The 19176-nt window shown below is 46.4% G+C and overlaps 1 protein-coding gene across 17 annotated transcripts in view; it reads left to right on the top strand.

The window, feature by feature from the left end:
- Positions 1–19176, top strand: part of LOC137416224 (uncharacterized) — a 178136-nt gene that overhangs the window by 113632 nt on the left and 45328 nt on the right. For 13 of the 17 annotated variants that reach the window (XM_068101752.2, XM_078770042.1, XM_078770039.1 and 10 more), the window contains exon 4: positions 3646–3773. In XM_068101752.2, coding sequence (XP_067957853.2) covers positions 3646–3773 — 128 coding nt within the window. Of the gene's footprint in view, positions 1–3645; positions 3774–15642; positions 18405–19176 lie in introns of those variants that run through there. The other 4 variants (XM_068101755.2, XM_078770049.1, XM_078770050.1 and 1 more) reach the window with 1 other exon arrangement.

The following is a 19176-nucleotide window of genomic DNA, read 5'->3' as shown; positions in this document are numbered from 1 at the left end:
ACTCCGTTACTGCACACTCTCCTTCCACATTCTTTGGTGTGCCTTCTCCCTCACACTCCGTACTCGTACCTGCACACCTAGGCGCACTCACGCCTTTCACACACTTCAGTACGCACTCTTCTGTTACACACTCAGGTGTGCACTTTTCCTCCATACACTCCATTACCGCACAACCAGGCGCACATTCGCCGCCCGCCCCCGCCCCCACACACTTCGTTGTGCATTCTCGCTCACATTCTTCGGCCATCGCACACTCTTTTTCCACACCCCCAGGTGCGCACTCCTCCTTCGCACACTCAATCATCGCACACTCTGGTGCACACTTTTCTCACTCACGCTTCGGTGCACATGCTCTCTCGTGCTTTGTACCACACTCTCTCGTACACCGCACAATGGACCTTCCGCGAATGCCCGGGTCTCGTCTCTCTCCCAAGCGCGCCAAAAACCCGTTCGCGCCAAACACATTCGTGCCATTTTTTCCACTCACCTCGGGGACCTTCTTCTCCGCCAGAACCTGCAAACTTTCCCTTGGGTTCGCAAGCCCGGCATCATGGTGCAAATGCAGACTTTGTGCGGATTCCATTTCTTTCTCCCGCGACTTATTCTCTGGCTCTCCCGTCTCTTTGACCCCAATTATTTCTTTTTCCTCGGCGACCGCCGGCACCCATGAAATTTCCTCCTCTAACTCGACCTTCGCCGGCGCCCCCGAAATTTATTTGTCCAATTCGGCGATCGTCGGCTCTTCTACACCCCGCGTCGCGACTTCCATATCCCCAGTCAACTAGGCTGTCCTTTGCTCAAGCTCGCTCCCCACGCGTTCCTCACACTGCTTCACCCCGTCGCGTACCACTGCGACCTCCTCGCTCAACCCGCGCCCAATGACCTCCCCCGCCTTTTTCATGTCCTTTCTCATTTGAGATTTGGCCCATATGTTTATTGCCCTTCTGGTTTCCTCAGTCACGCTTCCACACGTCAATTTTTCCATTTGCGCCTCAAAGTATGCTCTCCATTCAGTCGAGGACATCCCAATGTAAAACCCGGTTTGCACAGCGGGCTCGGCTTCCGCCGCCACGTGCGAGGCGCCGCCATTTTCTTTACCAGCTGCCGCACCCTTCTCTACTTCCTCCACTACTAACTGTCCCTGTTGGCCCTGGGTCGTTAATTTCTCTTCTTCTACCCCCACCGGCATTCGGCCGCCTTGGCCAGCCATGGTACGAATACAATTTGGATTTTAAAACTAAATTTCGTTCGCTCATAATTTGGAGCCAATTCGTCCAAACAAATTTTTTAGGGTTCAAAACCCACTCCACTGACACCAAATTGTTGCAGCCAATATGTACAATTTGGTGTCCAAAATTTGTTTTAGGATTCAAATCCCACTCCTGACTACCAAATTGTTGCGGTTTTCCGAAGCCCGTTCCCTTTCAAAGGGGAGATTAAGCCCCTTTTTCTCTCTGGGTCTTCAAAACCGCGAGACTGAGTCGCCACTTCCGGGCAGATGTGGAAAAGGGTCTCGGGACAATTTCGCACGTACCTTGAGTACCCACGCCGCAGCGGAAGCGGGGATCGAGTCTCGCACGAACCACGCGTGATTGCGTACGCCCGAGCGGATGGCGTACCACGTGACCCGTGCTGTTACCTTTCTTATAGAACCCGATCAGAGCGATCTAATTCGTACCATGCGAGGTCAATGATGGAAAACACAAGACGGTCGAATCAGAAGGAAGAACAGATTTATTTACCCTATTTACAATGATTTGGCAGAAGAAGAGACACAGGGCAGAACTTAAGCAGTCTTACTTATTCCCCAGACAATGGGCCAACTTACACACGCAGGGAGATGGAAGAAGAATGTACGCGCGCCGAATTCGCCTGCTTCCGTCGCTCCAATCGTTCCCTTGGGTGAACGTCAACTTCAACACAGAAACAGTCCAGGAACAGCTCATCCGGCGTGGCCCTCTGGCGGTCACAGCACATATCCCGGTGAAGGCAGGCAGGCGGGAAAATCCTCGCGGCGCGTATATCGGCAAAGGCAGGCAGGAGGAAAAGCGCGCGTCTGTGGCCTGGCGCGGGTCGTCTTTACAGCGCAATTAATACTGCGCAGAGCGTGGGGAGCAGGGCAAGTTCGTGTATGCGCGTCTCCTCTCGTAACTCATCTCATCACTCAGGTCTCCGAACTGCTGACTGATAACTCCAGCTCATAACTCAGCGCTCGCTCCGAACCGACTGAGGTGGGGGGCTCTGGGCACAGGGTTATATTGCCCCACCCTAGCCCGAATCGAATGTTCCAAACCCCGCCTTTTGCCGCAGTGGTAAGTCACTCCCCTCGAGCCCTGATTGGCGGCTCACGCTTATCGTTGGCTCCTCCTCCGCCTTCCTTCGCCCTTGGTCGACTTGTTCAGGCCTGCCTCGTGGCATTTCGCGCCAAAAGCATCGAAGCATCGTAAGGGCACCTAATCCTCATTATTCTACTCAACGCAAAACTAACACAGAAAAGGTCTACGCTTACATTTACTAAGAAATAACTGAGCTTAAACGAGGCTACATGTTGTCATGTAACTAACTAGGAGGGGAAATTAACCTTTATTATAAAACCACAAAACCGCAACAATATATGTATATATATATATATATTTTTTTTTTTAAAGGCACTTTCAACCATAAAGTAAAACAATATCTACTCTGCAAATTTGAGCAAAAAAGCAACAGCAATAGACCACGTGCCCCGGCAGTACCTGTGTTTATTCACCATTTGGGCGTTTCCGGCCGCGTGCTGGTGCTGGAGGTCAGGTGTAAGAGTTTTTTTTTTTTTTTTTTCAAACCTCAAGCAAACCTAAACGCCAAAGCACATCACTGATGGGCTGCTCTGCTCTTTCTTTTTATTACTCGCACGTGATCTGGTGTTGTATGAGTGTGTGTGCATTTGTTGTGTTTTTGTTATTTTTGTTGTTGTGTTTCTGGGGCATGATCATGGTTCGTTTTGTGTCCGGGTTGGATGTGGAGAGGTGTGGGATGTGTAGTTGCTGGAGTTTGCGTTGGGTGTTGTACACATGTAGGTGTGGTGCTTGGTGTCGAGTGTTGATTGTTGCTAATATGTATGAGAGGTGCGTATTGTGTGGGTATGTCCATCGTGTCCCCAGTAAAACCACCCTCTCAGCTCTTCACATGCCATGCTTCCAGTATAAATCTGTGTCGTTTGTTGGATGTCACGGGTCCCATAAAAGTCAAATTTGTGGCCAGATTGCAGGCAATGATGTGCTTTGGCTGACTGTGTCACCTTTTCCATCCTAACTGCTCTATCATGTTCATTTAGCCTTTGTTTCAAATTTCTTCCAGTTTCACCAATGTAGAGTTGGTCACAGTCTTTGCATGATGAATGGTAGACTACTCTGGATTTATCACCAGTTGATATTGTGTCCTGCAGTTTTGAAATGGCATTGAGCATGGTGTATAGAGGCTAGATTAGTGGGTTACACCAATCCGTGCACTGTGTACTATCTTGCCAATCCTTTCGGAAAGGCCCGGGTAGTACACAGTGCCCAAGCGTGTCTGGCTCCTTCCGTTCTGTCTGTTTTGGTTCTTTCAGTGCGTTCTGTGTACTGCTGTACTATCTATTGTCATGGTTGCATGGTTGCATGGATGCAGCAAGAAAAAGAATGACGCGGGAAAACGAAACGGCTGCTGAACGTCAGCACAGGCTCGCACGGAATGCGGAGTACCATAGATTCAGACGGGAAAACGAGACAGCTGATGAACGTCAACACAGAAATGCAGTAAGTGTTTTTGCTCAAGTCCTTCACGAACCGGCTGTCCATGCCTGACGATCGAATGAAGGTATCGCAGGAATGTGGAATATATTGGTGTTGTTTGGAATTCACCTTTTTTTCGTTGTCATTCACGAAGTGGCTGTCCATGTGTGACGTTCGACTGAATGGTCGGATTGGGGTTTAAAAGGTACATTGATGATTTTACACAGTACCACTTACACAGTTTTGGGGCCACCCCACCAAATTTTCTGTGCAGCGATTTGGGTCCGTGCACGTGTCCTAAAATGGGGAGGACTTTTCATCGGATTTCTCAACTCTATTCGAGATTTTGGCCTCCCTCCCGTACTCAAACACTGGAACGATCTTCCTCGGAATGTTGAGGATGTGGGCAGAGTAACAAGAACTATACATTGTGGGATATCTCAAAAAGTTATGGATGGATTTGGACGAAACTTGGTGGACAGGTTTTGAGTGTGTGACAAGGAAAAATCGATTTGATTTTGGTGAAGATCTGAATGTGGATTCGGATATGAGGGTTATTTAATTTTTAAGTGATTATTTTGGCCAACCATTGAGTGACATGGCCAACCAGGCGGAGGTATGCTCTCTACTGAGTGCCGTTCTAGTTAGCTGATGTGTTTGGGTGGTTTATTGACGATGTAGATTTATGTTCAATCCAATATGGCTGCCAAACTACGGGAACGATAATTTAATTGTCACATGCAATGTTTGTGTGCATCACACTCAAGAAATTTCAAACTGATAGGATCAAGCATTCTACTAATAAAGCCGATGATGTCATCATGAATATATGTTGTTCCCCTATGGGAGTACTTGACAATGAGACATGTTTCAATTTTATTTTCCATGGAGTGGTTTGAGAGATATGGAAGTGTAAAGTTTTTCGTTTTTCCAAGATGGCGCCAATACCACATGACATTATTACGTCATAATTATTTTAAAAATATATGCAGGTGGAGGCGCTCCAATTGTGAAAATTTCGTGTCAATCGGACCAAGGGTTGCAGAGAAAATCATACTTATTCTGTGTGGATAGACAGACAGACAAACAAGTAAATGAAAAATCACTTGTAGTGTGACACTTGGCACAACAAAACAAAGTAGAATGGCACTCAGTAGAGCATCCTTTTGACCTCAAAAATAATTTGCGGTAGAATTCAGTGACCTGCTGTGCAAATCGTCTTCAAAGTTAAAGTTAATCGGATGAAAATTGACAATTTTAGAAATTTGGCCTATGTTGACCTTTTGGCCCATGTTGATTTTAAAAATAGTTGGTGGTTGAATTCAGTTAGCTGATATGTAAATCCCATTCAAATTTCAAGTTAATCGGATGAAAATTGACAATTTTAGAAATTTGGCATATGTTGACGTTATGACCTATGCTGATCTCAAAAATAGTTGGTGATTGAATTCAGTTAACTGAAATGAAAATCCTATTCAAATTTCAAGTCTATCACATTAAAATTGAGGATTTTATAAAAAATTTTAAAAGTTGCTGACCTTTGACCTATGTTGACCTTTTGACCTTCAGAATATATAGGATTTTGTCCGACCACGAACTCTCCCATTTGGTGAAGTTTCATGAATATCGGTTTAAAATTGTGAGCTGTAGGCAAGTATAAGTGAGCGGACAGACGAACACACTTTTTGTGTGTTTTGGAGTGCACAACATACTTGCAAAAAAAAATTTTTTTTTAAATTTCAGGTAACAAGATGACGTCATGCAAAGCACGATATTTTCAAATTCCATCTGTCTCAAAAATAAAAATTTGCCATGGATGGATCAAATTGTCCATTTCATTGTGATTAAAATTGACGATCTTAATCAAAGCTCAGGTCAATCGGATTAAAACTGATGATTTTTCAGATGAAAATTAATATTGGTAGTTTGACCGAGTTGACCTTTGACCTTAAAAATAGTTGGTTTCCGAATTCAGTGTCTCAATATGCAAAAGTTGTTTTAATGTCAAGTCAATCGGCTGAAAATGGATTTTTCACATGAAAATTGATGATTTTGGAAGTTTGACCCTGAATTGACTTTTGACCTCAAAAATAGTTGGTTTCTCAATATGCAAAAGTTGTTCAATTTTCAAGTCAATCGCATGAAAAATGACTTTTAGAAATTTGACCAAGATGACCTTTGACCTCAAATCTATCGGCTTCTTCCATGTGACCAACTCTACCATGTGGTGAAGTTTCGTGAAGATCGGTTCGAAATTGTGACCTGTAGACGATTGACAGATAATAACGTACAAGACCAACCAATATTCTTGAAAAATCTTCGATGTTCACAAGTAACAAATGGACCCAAATGCAATACCCTCTCTTCTGGCGAGGGCAACAATTAAACATGATCAATCCACGTTTAATATCTCGATTTCAGTTTGTATTATTTCCGAGAACCACTTGAGAGATCGAGATGTCGTATTTTCGGCATACGAGTCAAATTGGCCAATTTTACCATTTCGACCCCGGCCACTGATGGTGACGGAGGTTATGATTCCACGTCTGTTTATTTGTCTGGAGGCAGGATATCTCAAGAAGTTATGGATTAATTTAGTGAACAGGTTTTGGTGTATGTACGGCAAGGACAATTTGATGTTTGCTAAAATGTCTACAGAATCAGAAAATCATGTTTCGTTTAATGAATACATATTGCTTCACATGCTTACTCGTTCTTTTCTTGCATAAATATATTGCAAGGAAGATTTTCATGTTTTATGGTGTCGTTTTACACTGGCCCCCAAAAACCCCCCAAAAAACTCCCAAAAAGTTGTGCCCCCAAAAAACCGGTGATTTGATGAAACACTCGCTTAGCTCCGCCCCCAAAAAACCGGTGATTTGATGAAACACTCGCTTAGCTCCGCCCCCAAAAAACTGGTGATTTGATTACGTCATATCACGTGACCCACCACGTGTGTCTTGAGGATACTTTTGCTGCGGGACTTGCTTCCGTGCGGCCAACAAGCTCTGAACTCTGAAAAAAAAAAAGTACTGGCAATGCCACCTAGATGTATTGTTGCTGGTTGTAGCAATACGTACAAAAATGGTGTGAGTATGCATGGCTTCCCACAAGATGCAGCTGTAAGGAAAATATGGATTGCAAAGGTAAAACTGACCAGGGCAAAGTGGCAAGGCCCAACTGTTTCGAGCGTCATTTGCAGCGCCCATTTTGAAGATGACTCGTATTCCCAGTATTCCCAGTTTGGGATGAGTAAACTGAAGCGATTAAAAGCCAATGCGATCCCCACGAGGATTGAAGGTAATTCTAACCTGATGGAGAAGAAGAGAAACGACGGAACAGCTGTGGACAAGCGTGAGAAGCTGAGGGTAAGTAATGTGCATTCCTATTTCTTTGGTGTCGGCCATTATCGCCACCCTTTGGTAATCAATCCATAATTTTGGACGTTTTCTATCAGATATGCGTGAACCCCGCCCCCGCTCCAGCCCACGCCCCGCCCACGCTCCAACACTCCCCCCACCCCTGCCTGTCCAACCCCCACCCACGACTCCAGTCTACGCCTCTCCAGCCTCCGCCCATCCCTCTCCAGTCCCTGCCCATGCCTCTAGTCCCCGCCCATCTATCTCTAGTCCCCGCCCATCTATCTCTAGTCCCCGCCCATCTATCTCTAGTCCCCGCCCATCTATCTCTAGTCCCCGCCCACGCCTCTCCAGCCCCCACCCATCCTTCTCCAGTCCCCGCCCATGCCTCTAGTCCCCGCCCATGCCTCTAGTCCCCACCCATGCCTCTAGTCCCCGCCCATCTATCTCTAGTCCCCGCCCATCCCTCTCCAGTTATTGCTCACGCCTCTCCAGCCTCCGCCCATCTATCTCTAGTCCCCGCCCATCTATCTCTAGTCCCCGCCCACACCTCTCCATCCCCTGCACGTGCCTCTCCAGCCCCCGCCCATCTATCTCTAGTCCCTGCCCATCTATCTCTAGTCCCCGCCCATCTATCTCTAGTCCCCGCCCATCTATCTCTAGTCCCCGCCCATCTATCTCTAGTCCCCGCCCATCTATCTCTAGTCCCCGCCCATCTATCTCTAGTCCCCGCCCATCTATCTCTAGTCCCCGCCCACGCCTCTCCAGCCCCCACCCATCCTTCTCCAGTCCCCGCCCATGCCTCTAGTCCCCGCCCATCTATCTCTAGTCCCTGCCCATCCCTCTCCAGTCCCTGCTCACGCCTCTCCAGCCTCCGCCCATCTATCTCTAGTCCCCGCCCATCTATCTCTAGTCCCCGCCCACACCTCCAGCCCCCGCCCATCTATCTCCAGCCCCCGCCCATCTATCTCCAGCCCCCGCCCATCTATCTCCAGCCCCCGCCCATCTATCTCCAGCCCCCGCCCATCTATCTCCAGCCCCCGCCCATCTATCTCCAGTCCCCACCCATCTATCTCTAGTCCCCGCCCATCTATCTCTCGTCCCCGCCCATCTATCTCTAGTCCCCGCCCATCCCTCCAGTCCCTGCCCATGCCTCTCCAACCCCACATCTCGTCTTAAAGTGTTAAGAGTTATGTTAGGACGAGTTATGACAAAACCAGGTGGACATGTTGGTTCGGTGAGAAGAACAAGCCGATTATATTTTGGCTCAGGTCCGAATCCAGATCCGGCCTATCAGTGGATACAAACCGTAAAGTGTTCAGCCTGGCGGAGGTATGCTCTCTACCGAGTGACGTTTGATTGCGTCATCCTCCTCACCTCCAGTGGTGGTGTCTTTCATAAACAAGACCGAAAGTCCAACAGCGGCGTAGCCTGGCTTGTTTGATACTTTAGTTGAAGAGGATAGTATGACCTCGGTGGGGATTCCATTCAGCAAATAAGTAATGTACGTATTAAATATTTTCGAAGTACTGTAAGTCTCTAAGGTGTTTGTTACCATGGAAGTGAAGAGATTGCATTGAGACACTGGTTAGCTCACCTGGGTCAAATCCGTAAACACTTGCACCTTCTTCTCCAAAACCGCTGATGGGATTGCGACCAAATTTGGTACAAATGACATTTCCTGTGTTGTGATTAAAGTTTGTTCACAGCATTAAAAAAAAAATCGGGGTCTGAGGAGTTTTGCCGGGGTCAAAGTGGATCCAGGTTTGACCCCCCAAAATAGGAATTTGCTTTTTCCTCTGAAACTACACAAACTATTCCGATGAAACTTGACCACAACCTTCATCACACGTGATGTGCCGAAGTTTGTTCACGGCACAAAGAAAATCAAAGTCTAAGGGGGTTTACGGGGGGTGGGGGGTCAAAGTGGGTCAAGGTTTGACCCCCCACCAAAATAGGTTGTTTTTTGGGGGGGTTTTTGTGTACAAGATCGAGGCTCGTGAAAGAGCGAACATTAATCACACAAAAAGTCAAACCGACACATAAAACACAAAATAAGGGGAGCGGTAGACAAGATGGGGAGAGAAGGGGAAGGACACAAACACAACATTTGAGAGCAGGGCCATCGAGAGATCTGTGGGAGGGAGAGGGCTTGGGGGGAGGTTGGAGAGGTATAAAACATATGGACACTGCAAGGACTTCCAGGAAAGAAGTTGGAATTTCAAAAAAGTGGATCTGGGGTGAATTAGCGGGGGTAGAAAAGATCAAGGTTTTGAATGGGGGAAGATATCAGATGGTGGTGAACAGCTGTTTTAAAGACCTGGAGGAAGAGTGGGATTGAAGAGAGTGAGGGAGTTTGTTCCAGAGGTGGGAGAAAAGGGGAATGAAAGAGTGAAGGTGAGCAGAGAGCCTAGATTTTGGCAGTTTTACCATAAGAGGGTTGCTGGCAGATCTTGTGCGACCTGTAGGAATATTTGGGGGACAGAGCACAGAGAGATTTTTTTTGAGAGAGCTTTAATTTGCTTTCTTGTCAGAAACTACACACACAATTTTGAAGAAACTTGAACACAACCTTCACCACCCATGCTGTATGAAATGCATTAATGCACTGTTCATGGCATTAAAAATCTGCCCCTTTTCGGGTCTATGGGGGGGGGGGGGGGTTGCCCCCCAAAATAGGTATTTGCTTTCTTGTCAGAAACTACACACAATTTTGATGAAACTTCACCACAACATTAATCACCCATGATGTACCAATGTTTGTTCAAGGCATTAGAAAAATTGGTGTCTTAGGAGGTATATGGGGTTGAGGGAGGGGGTGATTGCCCCCCAAAATAGGTATTTTTTTTTGGTTTGTTTAAAGTCTTATTATTATGTTAAACGGTTAAACGGTTTTTCCAAGATGTTGTCCGTACGACGTGACCTATGACGTCATAGTTATCATTGAACAATTCTACAGGTGGAGTTGCACCTGCGGTGAAAATTTCCTGCTAATCGGACGAACGGTTGCAGAGAAAATCATCTTTATTCTATGCGACAAACAAACAGCCAAACGGACTCCAATGCAATGCCCTCTCCTCTGGCAAGGGTAATAATTGTATAATTTGGCAATCTTATTATAATAGAGCAAACGTATATGGTTATGTATGTTTATCTCTCTATAATTCCAGTAATCTCTGTGTGTCTGTGTGTCTGTGACCGTTGTTTCTCGACAACCACTGGTCTGATCTAATCGAAACTTGCCAGCTATATTGCTGGGGACCTGAGGATGTGCCTTTTCAAGGCTTCATATTAATCGGACAAGTGGTTGCCAAGTCATGGCCATTTATTTAGCAAACACATACATAGGGCGCCGCCTTGTGGTCACCCCTCCCCCCTTCTTCACCAACTTGGACCACGTGCGTAATGGCGTTCTGCGCCGCGGCACGCGGCCACAAAACGAGCAGGGGAGATCATCGGCAGAACGCAACCTCGACTGCAGGTGTCCAGTGTCGGTTTTGGAGAGAGAGATTGGGGATTTTGAAGGGGGCCTATTGTTATCTCTCTATAATTCCAGTAATTGTAAACACAATGCGTGTGTGTGTATGTCTGTGACCGCTGTTTCTCGACAACCACTGGTCTGATCTAATCGAAACTTGCCAGCTATATTGCTGGGGACCTGAGGATGTGCCTTTTCAAGGTAGAGCGAAGACCGAAGCAACGGTGAAAGTTTTTTTTTCTTTCTTTTTTTTCACGTACGGTCACGCTAGAGCGAAGGAACCGCCTGTGTGTTTGTTGTTTCTGCCTCGGGGTTTGAAAGGTTTTTGTTTTATTTTTCTTTCTTCTCTTCTCTTCTCTTCTCTTTGTGCTTCTCCTTGCGATGGAATAGCAAAAAGGCAAAATATGTTGGCGCTAATAGAATAATTGGCCAATAAAACTAATTTGCGATTAATCGTAACTGCGATATGCGACCTTCCGGACAGTGAGGACTTACGGATAGCGACGACTTACTGTCTCGATTGTATCTTACTATTATCTTACTTTCTTATCTATCTATACTGTCGTATCTAGCTTATACTTACTGTCTATATACTTACTGTCTATATTATAGATTGATTGGAGTTAAACACAATCCCCCAATCCATTCGTCGTTTACGAGAGCGAAGGAAGGAAACCGCGTCGTGCTCGCGCTATGGAATCTGACGAAGCACGAGCTGCTCGCCTGACACGCGACGCTACGCGCGTGACGAGGCGTCGTGCAGCTGAAACAGATGAAGAACGAGCTGCTCGCTTGGCAGCAAACACTGAACGCGAGGCACGGCGTCGTGCAGACGAAACGGATGAACGAGCTGCTCGCCTGGCAGACAACACTGAACGCGAGGCAAGGCGTCGTGCAGAAGAAACGGATGAAGAACGAGCTGCTCGCTTGGCAGACAACACTGAACGCGAGGCAAGGCGTCGTGCAGAAGAAACGGATGAAGAATGAGCTGCTCGCTTGGCAGACAACACTGAACGCGAGGCACGGCGTCGTGCAGACGAAACGGATGAAGAACGAGCTGCTCGCTTGGCAGACAACACTGAACGCGAGGCAAGGCGTCGTGCAGAAGAAACGGATGAAGAACGAGCTGCTCGCTTGGCAGACAACACTGAATGCGAGGCACGGCGTCGTGCAGACGAAACGGATGAAGAACGAGCTGCTCGCTTGGCAGAAAACACTGAACGCGAGGCAAGGCATCGTGCAGAAGAAACGGATGAAGAACGAGCTGCTCGCTTGGCAGACAACACTGAACGTGAGGCACGGCGTCGTGCAGACGAAACGGATGAAGAACGAGCTGCTCGCTTGGCAGACAACACTGAATGCGAGGCATGGCGTCGTGCAGACGAAACAGATGAAGAACGAGCTGCTCGCTTGGCAGAAAACACTGAACGCGAGGCAAGGCGTCGTGCAGAAGAAACGGATGAAGAACGAGCTGCTCGCTTGGCAGACAACACTGAACGTGAGGCACGGCGTCGTGCAGACGAAACGGATGAAGAACGAGCTGCTCGCTTGGCAGACAACACTGAATGCGAGGCACGGCGTCGTGCAGACGAAACAGATGAAGAACGAGTTGCTCGCTTGGCAGAAAACACTGAACGCGAGGCACGGCGTCGTGCAGAAGAAATCCCTCACCAGCGAGAAGACCGGCAAGTAAGGGATTCCCTGCGCCATCAGGACGTACACTGTGCGAGACTTAAGGTTTGAAATTAATCAGACAAATGGTAACCAAGTTATGGCCATTTCTTTACCAAACACAAACGACATTTTTTTGCACGTACGCCCACGCACGTTCGGTCACGCACTAGTCTTATTATAATGGAGCAAACATATATGGTTATGTTTGTTTATCTTATTATAATAGAGCAAACGTATATGGTTATGTATGTTTATCTTATTATAATAGAGCAAACGTATATGGTTATGTATGTTTATCTTATTACAATAGAGCAAACGTAAATGGTTATGTATGTTTATCTTATTATAATAGAGCAAACGTATATGGTTATGTATGTTTATCTTATTATAATAGAGCAAACGTGTATGGTTATGTATGTTTATCTTATTATAATAGAGCAAACGTATATGGTTCGCTATGTATGTATGTGTGTTTATATGCGACGAAAAGGTCTTCTTCTTCTTCAAATAAAATTACCACCCTCTTAATTAACCCTCTTAATTGCGTTAAGACTGCTGAGACCCCTCAGACCTTTGCAAACGTATATGGTTATGTATGTTTATCTTATTACAATAGAGCAAACGTATATGGTTATGTATGTTTATCTTAGTATAATAGAGCAAACGTATATGGTTATGTATGTTTATCTTATTATAATAGAGCAAACGTATATGGTTATGTATGTTTATCTTATTATAATAGAGCAAACGTATATGGTTATGTATGTTTATCTTATTATAATAGAGCAAACGTATATGGTTCGCTATGTATGTATGTGTGTTTATATGCGACGAAAAGGTCTTCTTCTTCTTCAAATAAAATTACCACCCTCTTAATTAACCCTCTTAATTGCGTTAAGACTGCTGAGACCCCTCAGACCTTTGATGACCCTTTAATTCCCCCAAGACCCTTCAGACCACCAATACCCTGAAGACCCCCAAAGACCCAAAATACCTTTCAAGGCCCTGAGGCTCAAAAAGACCTTGAATACCCAAAGACCCTGAATACACAAAGACCCTGAATACCCGAAGACCCAAAACACCCCAAAGACCCTGAAGACCCAAAACACCCCGAAGACCAAAAAGACCCCGAAGACCAAAAAGACCCCAAATACCCAAATACCCTTAAAGACCAAGAAGAACCAAAAGAACCTTAAGACCCAAAAGCCCCTGAAGACCCAAAAGCCTCTGAAGACACCAAAGACCCTGAAGACTCAAAACACCTCAAATACCCAAAATACCCTTAAAGGCCCAGAGTATAGGTTCTCAAAGTGGTCCCTACCGCCCGCCAGTGGGCGCTTGGAACTTTCAGGGGGGTGCTCGAGAGTCCACGGGCAGTAGGGGGGCGCTGGCAATGATTTGGGGGGCACTGGCGATTTAGAGGAGCAGCGCGATTTGGAGCGCTCATTGAGCTTCCTGCAGTCTGAATAGGTTACCCGGCGCCATTCAGCAAATTGGCCATCCAATGAACGACCACATTCTTTCAACCTTTGCATGGTTTTTATGATCACATGTTCGCTGATGTCATGTAGGTATTTTCTTGTCCATACATGCTCACGCAACAAACATGATAGTGTATGACACCAGCGAAATACTATTGGCCGCCAACGCGGCCAATAGTACAACACTAATTTTTGTCACGTGGTGCCATTTCAACCAATCGGCTTGCAAGAATCTTTTTATGCGGGATATAATACACTCCATTCGTGCTGGACTATTCAACGTGCCTGGTTCAACTTTACAGCCCGGCCTGGCCAGCACAGACATTGGGCAAGGTATGAACAGTCAGTGTTAGCGCTGGTGTTCGTCTTTCGACATTTTGGCGTGTTGATTTCGTTATTCAAAAACGCTTCACGTCCGGTCGGCTTCAAGATGTCTGCCTCAAAGAAAAAGTGTCAGTATTCCGTTGAATACATCAAGTATGGATTCATTCCATCTCCGACGAACAAGCAGTTACCGATGTGTTTGTTGTGTGGTATCACGCTGTCCAATGAAGCAATGAAACCATCTCGACTGAGCGAGCACCTGAGTAAAAAACACAGTGATAAGGCTCGCGCAGAGGTCAGCTATTTCCAATCGCTGAAAGAGAAATTTGAGAAGCGATCCACGGTAACGACGATGTTCAAAGCCAGCATCTTGTAGCAAAAGCTCTCAGCACCAGACTTCATACATCACTCCAAACAGTAATCAAAGCAGTGAATAAAATCAAGGTGTCATCTCTGCATGATCGGCTGTTTCGTCAGCTTTGCCAGGAGAACGATGAGGCATTCGAGCGGCTCCTGTTGCATACCGAAGTTCGATGGTTGTCCAAAGGCGCTTGTTTGACCTGTTTCCATGCCCTCTTCTCAACAGTGGTCGAGTTTCTGTCGGAAATTGATACGGAGCTATCGGAGAAAGTGAATGCGATTGAGCATGATGTGGCTTACCTCACGGACATATTCAGTATACTGAATGATGTCAACAAACAACTCCAGGGTGACCATATGACGCTGATTAAAGCAAAGAAAGTGATCGGCGCGTTGTAACCAAGGCGACTCTGCACAGGGAAACCCTCGGCCGCAGAGATATGTACCACTTTCCCCAGTTGGCAAAGGAAACTGCTGTTTCTGATGAAGAGCTGCTCGTTTATTGCAATCATCTTGAGAAAATTTGTGGAGATATGGAGCAGTGTTTCAGAGACGTGCGAGAACTGTCGGTACCAGCATGGGTGATCAACCCATTCAAATGTGACATTCAAGATGTGAAGCGCGAATTACAGGACGAAATTATCAACCTCCACAATGATGATGAGGCGAAGGCAAGATTCTCGCAGCACGAATACGGCAAATTCTGGAGCGGGGCGAATACCCCGCAATGTGGACAGAGGCAGAACTGCTGCTGATGGCGTTCCCCACATCATACCTCGTTGAAAGAGTGTTCAGCACCATGATGGTGCTGCTGACCAAGTATCGAAACCGCCTTGACATTACCAAGAGGGGCGATCTGCGTCTCTACCTCACTGAGATGGAGCCAGACGTTCGTAATCTCGCAGCGAGTCACCAGGCCCACCTTTCACACTAACGGTATTTGGGCCTGTGATAACAGATTCCCAGTTTGCCTCACCTGGGCCTGTTCTGCTGAAACATTGTAGGTCGTGCAAAATAAAATAAAAAGTAAAGTAAAATATTATTCAGAAAATATTTGGCTTCTGTTATTTTTGCTTCCTATCAACATAAATTCTGGGTGTCCGACCACGAACGATAGGACAAGGGGGGCATTGGGCCGGTCCAGGAGGGCAGAAGGGGGCGTTAGTCCAAAAAAGTTTGAGAACCATTGGCCCAGAGGATCCAAAAGACCCTGAAGACCCAAATGGCCCTGAAGATCCAAAACACCACGAAACCCAAAAGACACAGAAATGGTCAAAGATGCCTACCCCTCTGAAATGACATGTGGTGAGGTGTGCGGAGCGTGCCGTGTCACGCCAGTGATAACAAGCATTCTGAGTATTGCGCTGCAATACATGTCCCCTACCAAAGTTCAAAGTGCCATAACTTTGTCAAAAATGATCGAATATGCAAATTTATGCACGGTTGATGCTGGTTTTCGAACTTGATCTGAGGTATGCTGAGACACGTGTGTCACGCCTCGCCTCGTTGATAATCTCGCAAGGTAGCTCCGTGGAGCGGCCTGCACGTATTGCACTGTGTATAAAAATGAATGAATGATTGTTTTAAGGCCATTTTCCCTGCTAGAGCGGGGGTTGGCCTTGCGGGCCCCATGACAATCATGGTTCCCTGTTTGAGGCAATGTTTTTATGGCCGGATGCCCTTCCTGACGCCAACCCTTGGTCACGCTCTTACGATGCGCAGGGATATGGTGTACCTATTCTAAACCGGGGTACACACCGGGATCATTCATCCCAGCAAGCTGGTACTCAATTTGCCGACCTCGGAAGGATGACAGACTGAGTCAACCCCTCTGGCGTTAATTCAGCGATTGACCGGGATTCGAACCCAGGATCCTAGGATCCCAAGCCGGCACCCTGACCGCTAAGCCAACACCAGGCAACACCTCTTGGACTGTGTGAATTATATAATTACCAACTCACGGTCTGAGATACTAGCGATTCAAGAGATATCCATTTAAAAAAATATTTTCGTTTAATTAACGATATCTGCCAAACCACGTGAGCTATCGCAAATTCCAAAAGGCCATTTTAGTAGACTGACATGCTGAACAGATCTGTGAAGTTTCCCCTCGATTGGATCAAAATGAGGGAGGGGCTCGGTTTTAAAGGTTCATGCTTAAAAACGTCATAACTCTGAAACCATGTGACACATGACGTCATGCTCGGTGACTTTTTTGTTCGTCATGGATATGCGATTGTGCCTGCAAAGTTTGGCCTCGATCTGTTCAGCCGTTGCAGAGAAAAAGGGGTTTTCGTGTTTTCACGAAAAACAATATGGCGCCCGAACCACGTGACCTGTGACGTCATAATTACCATTATAATATTCTACAGACCGAGTTCCTCCTATGGTGAAAATTTGATCTCAATCGGTCCTATTATTGCGGAGAAAATCTTTTTCAATGGAAATGAAAACTTAAAATGGCACTGAGTTAAGGATCATCAGAATTATCAGAATTCCCAAAGTTCAAAGTGCCATAACTTTGTCAAAAATGATCGAAACGTCATGAAGTTCGAACTTGATCTGTAACTCATCATGAGGAAACGATGTGCCAAGTTTGAAATAATTAGCATTAAGCGTTTAGAAAAAAAGTCCGGAAAACTGTTCTTTGCGTGACGGACGGACTGACGGACGGACGGACGGACGGATGGAGGGACGGCGTGCAAACCTATAGTCCCCTCCGGTGTACACCGGTAGGGGACTAATAACGAACGTATAATCCCCGCCCTGGCCCAAGCACATGTGTTTTGTGAAAGGTAAGCTAATGCATAATATCGGTACAGCAGGCAGGTATGCTGCAAGGCGTGAAGACCAATGAATATTAAGTCCAATGGACCAACAGGCCCACGAGTTGTGAAAATAAATGGAGTTCGGAAAAAATTACTCCTTCTCCTGTGAGTCATTGCCATTTAAATGCAGCTCTTTTATTCCTTCGTTGTTCTTTCGGAATTCCTTTTTTTTCTGTTTCGTTCAATTGCAGAGAAAAAACTTTATCCGTAACTTCTGAAGTGTCTCTTCGTCTTTGTCTTGGCTGCTTCGCCTACTAGGTTCGAATCCCGACGCAGCTATAAGCTGCCATTCCGGTGTTTCACGGGCAGGCTGACTCGACAGTGTGTTCCGTCCTTCGAATGGACGTTAAGCCGGATGTCCCCGATGCTGTCGTTAGTATCAATCATGCAGTGTGTGCTATTACCAAGCAGCTTGCCAAGCCAGCCGTTCCTTCTGAACCGTTTGAAATGGAATGCTTGCTAGAGAGCAATACACCGCCCAGAAGACTTTTTCCCAGGGACTTTTATATTTGAACTGTATTATTTGGACAGTCGTTACAATAAGTTTCATTCTTTTGACGTAGTCACAATACAAAAAGTTGCAATGCTTAAGTATTCTGCCCAATCCGTGAGGAGAGGGGCGGATTCATAGGTACTCTGCCCAATCCGTCAGGAGATGGGCGGAGCTTGGCGTGCGTGGCGTCACTTACTTCTTCCTTGTCGTCATTTACGCGTCGTGTTTGAAACTCGTTTCCAAAATGAACGGAGAAGTGGTGAGGGAAGCGAACGAAACAGCTGAAGAAGAACAACGTCATCGAAGACTCGCACGGGATGCAGCAAGAAAAAGAATGACGCGGGAGAACGAAACGGCTGCTGGGCGTCAATACAGGCTCGCACAGAATGCTGAGCACCATAGACTCAGGCGGGAGAACGAGTCGACTGCTGAGCGTCAATACAGGCTCGCACGGAATGCGGAGTACCAAAGATTCAAACGGGAGAACGAAACCGCTGCTGAACGTCAGCACAGGCTCGCACGGCTTGCGGAGCACCAAAGATTCAGACGGGAGCAGGAAACGGCTGTTGCACGTCAGCACAGACTTGCACAGGATGCGGAGTACCATAGATTCAGACGCGAAAACGAGACAGCTGATGAACGTCAACACAGACTTGCAGTAAGTGTTTTTGCTCAAGTCCTTCACGAACCGGCTGTCCATGCCTGACGATCGAATGAAGGTATCGCAGCAATGTGGAATATATTGGTGCTTTGTTTGGAATTCACCATTTTTTTGTTGTCATTCACGAAGTGGCTGTCCATGTGTGACGTTCGACTGAATTGGTCGGATTAGTGTTTAAAACTAAAAGGTACATTGATGATTTTACACAGTACCACTTACACAGTTTTGGGGCCACCCACCAAATTTTCTGTGCAGCGATTAGGGTCCCTGCACGTGTCCTAAAATGGGGAGGACTTTTCATCGGATTTCTCAACTTTATTCGAGATGTTGGCCTCCCTCCCGTACTCAAACACTGGAACAGTCTTCCTCGGAATGTTGAGGATGCTCAGTCTGTTGAAGCTTTCAAACAGCGTCCAGACGAGTTTTGGTGGGATGAGCGTTTCTCATTTCACTGACCGTCAAACAATCATGAGCACTCCATCCTGCACCACGAAGTGCAGGAGGATCTACAGGACTACCTTTACTTCCGTAGACAAGATGATGATTTATATGGTAATCTTACTAAAATTCACGAAATGTCCGTCTGTCCGTTCGAAGGTACCGCAAAAACGGCTGAACCGATCGCAACGATATTTTGGGTGGGTATTCCTGGGACCCCTGGGAGTAAAATAGGCTGTACTGTTTTTCCAGTTTTTCCAATTTTTCAAAGTTTTCCAATTTTCCAGTTTTTCCAAACGATGGAATAATATTTACCGATATGAACAGTGAT

Source organism: Myxine glutinosa, chromosome 1, assembly GCF_964187855.1.
Source record: "Myxine glutinosa chromosome 1, kmMyxGlut1.1, whole genome shotgun sequence".
In the NCBI taxonomy this organism is placed as follows: Eukaryota; Metazoa; Chordata; class Myxini; order Myxiniformes; family Myxinidae; genus Myxine; species Myxine glutinosa.
Note: the sequence above shows the minus strand (reverse complement) of the source record. Positions and strands in the feature narration are given on the sequence as shown.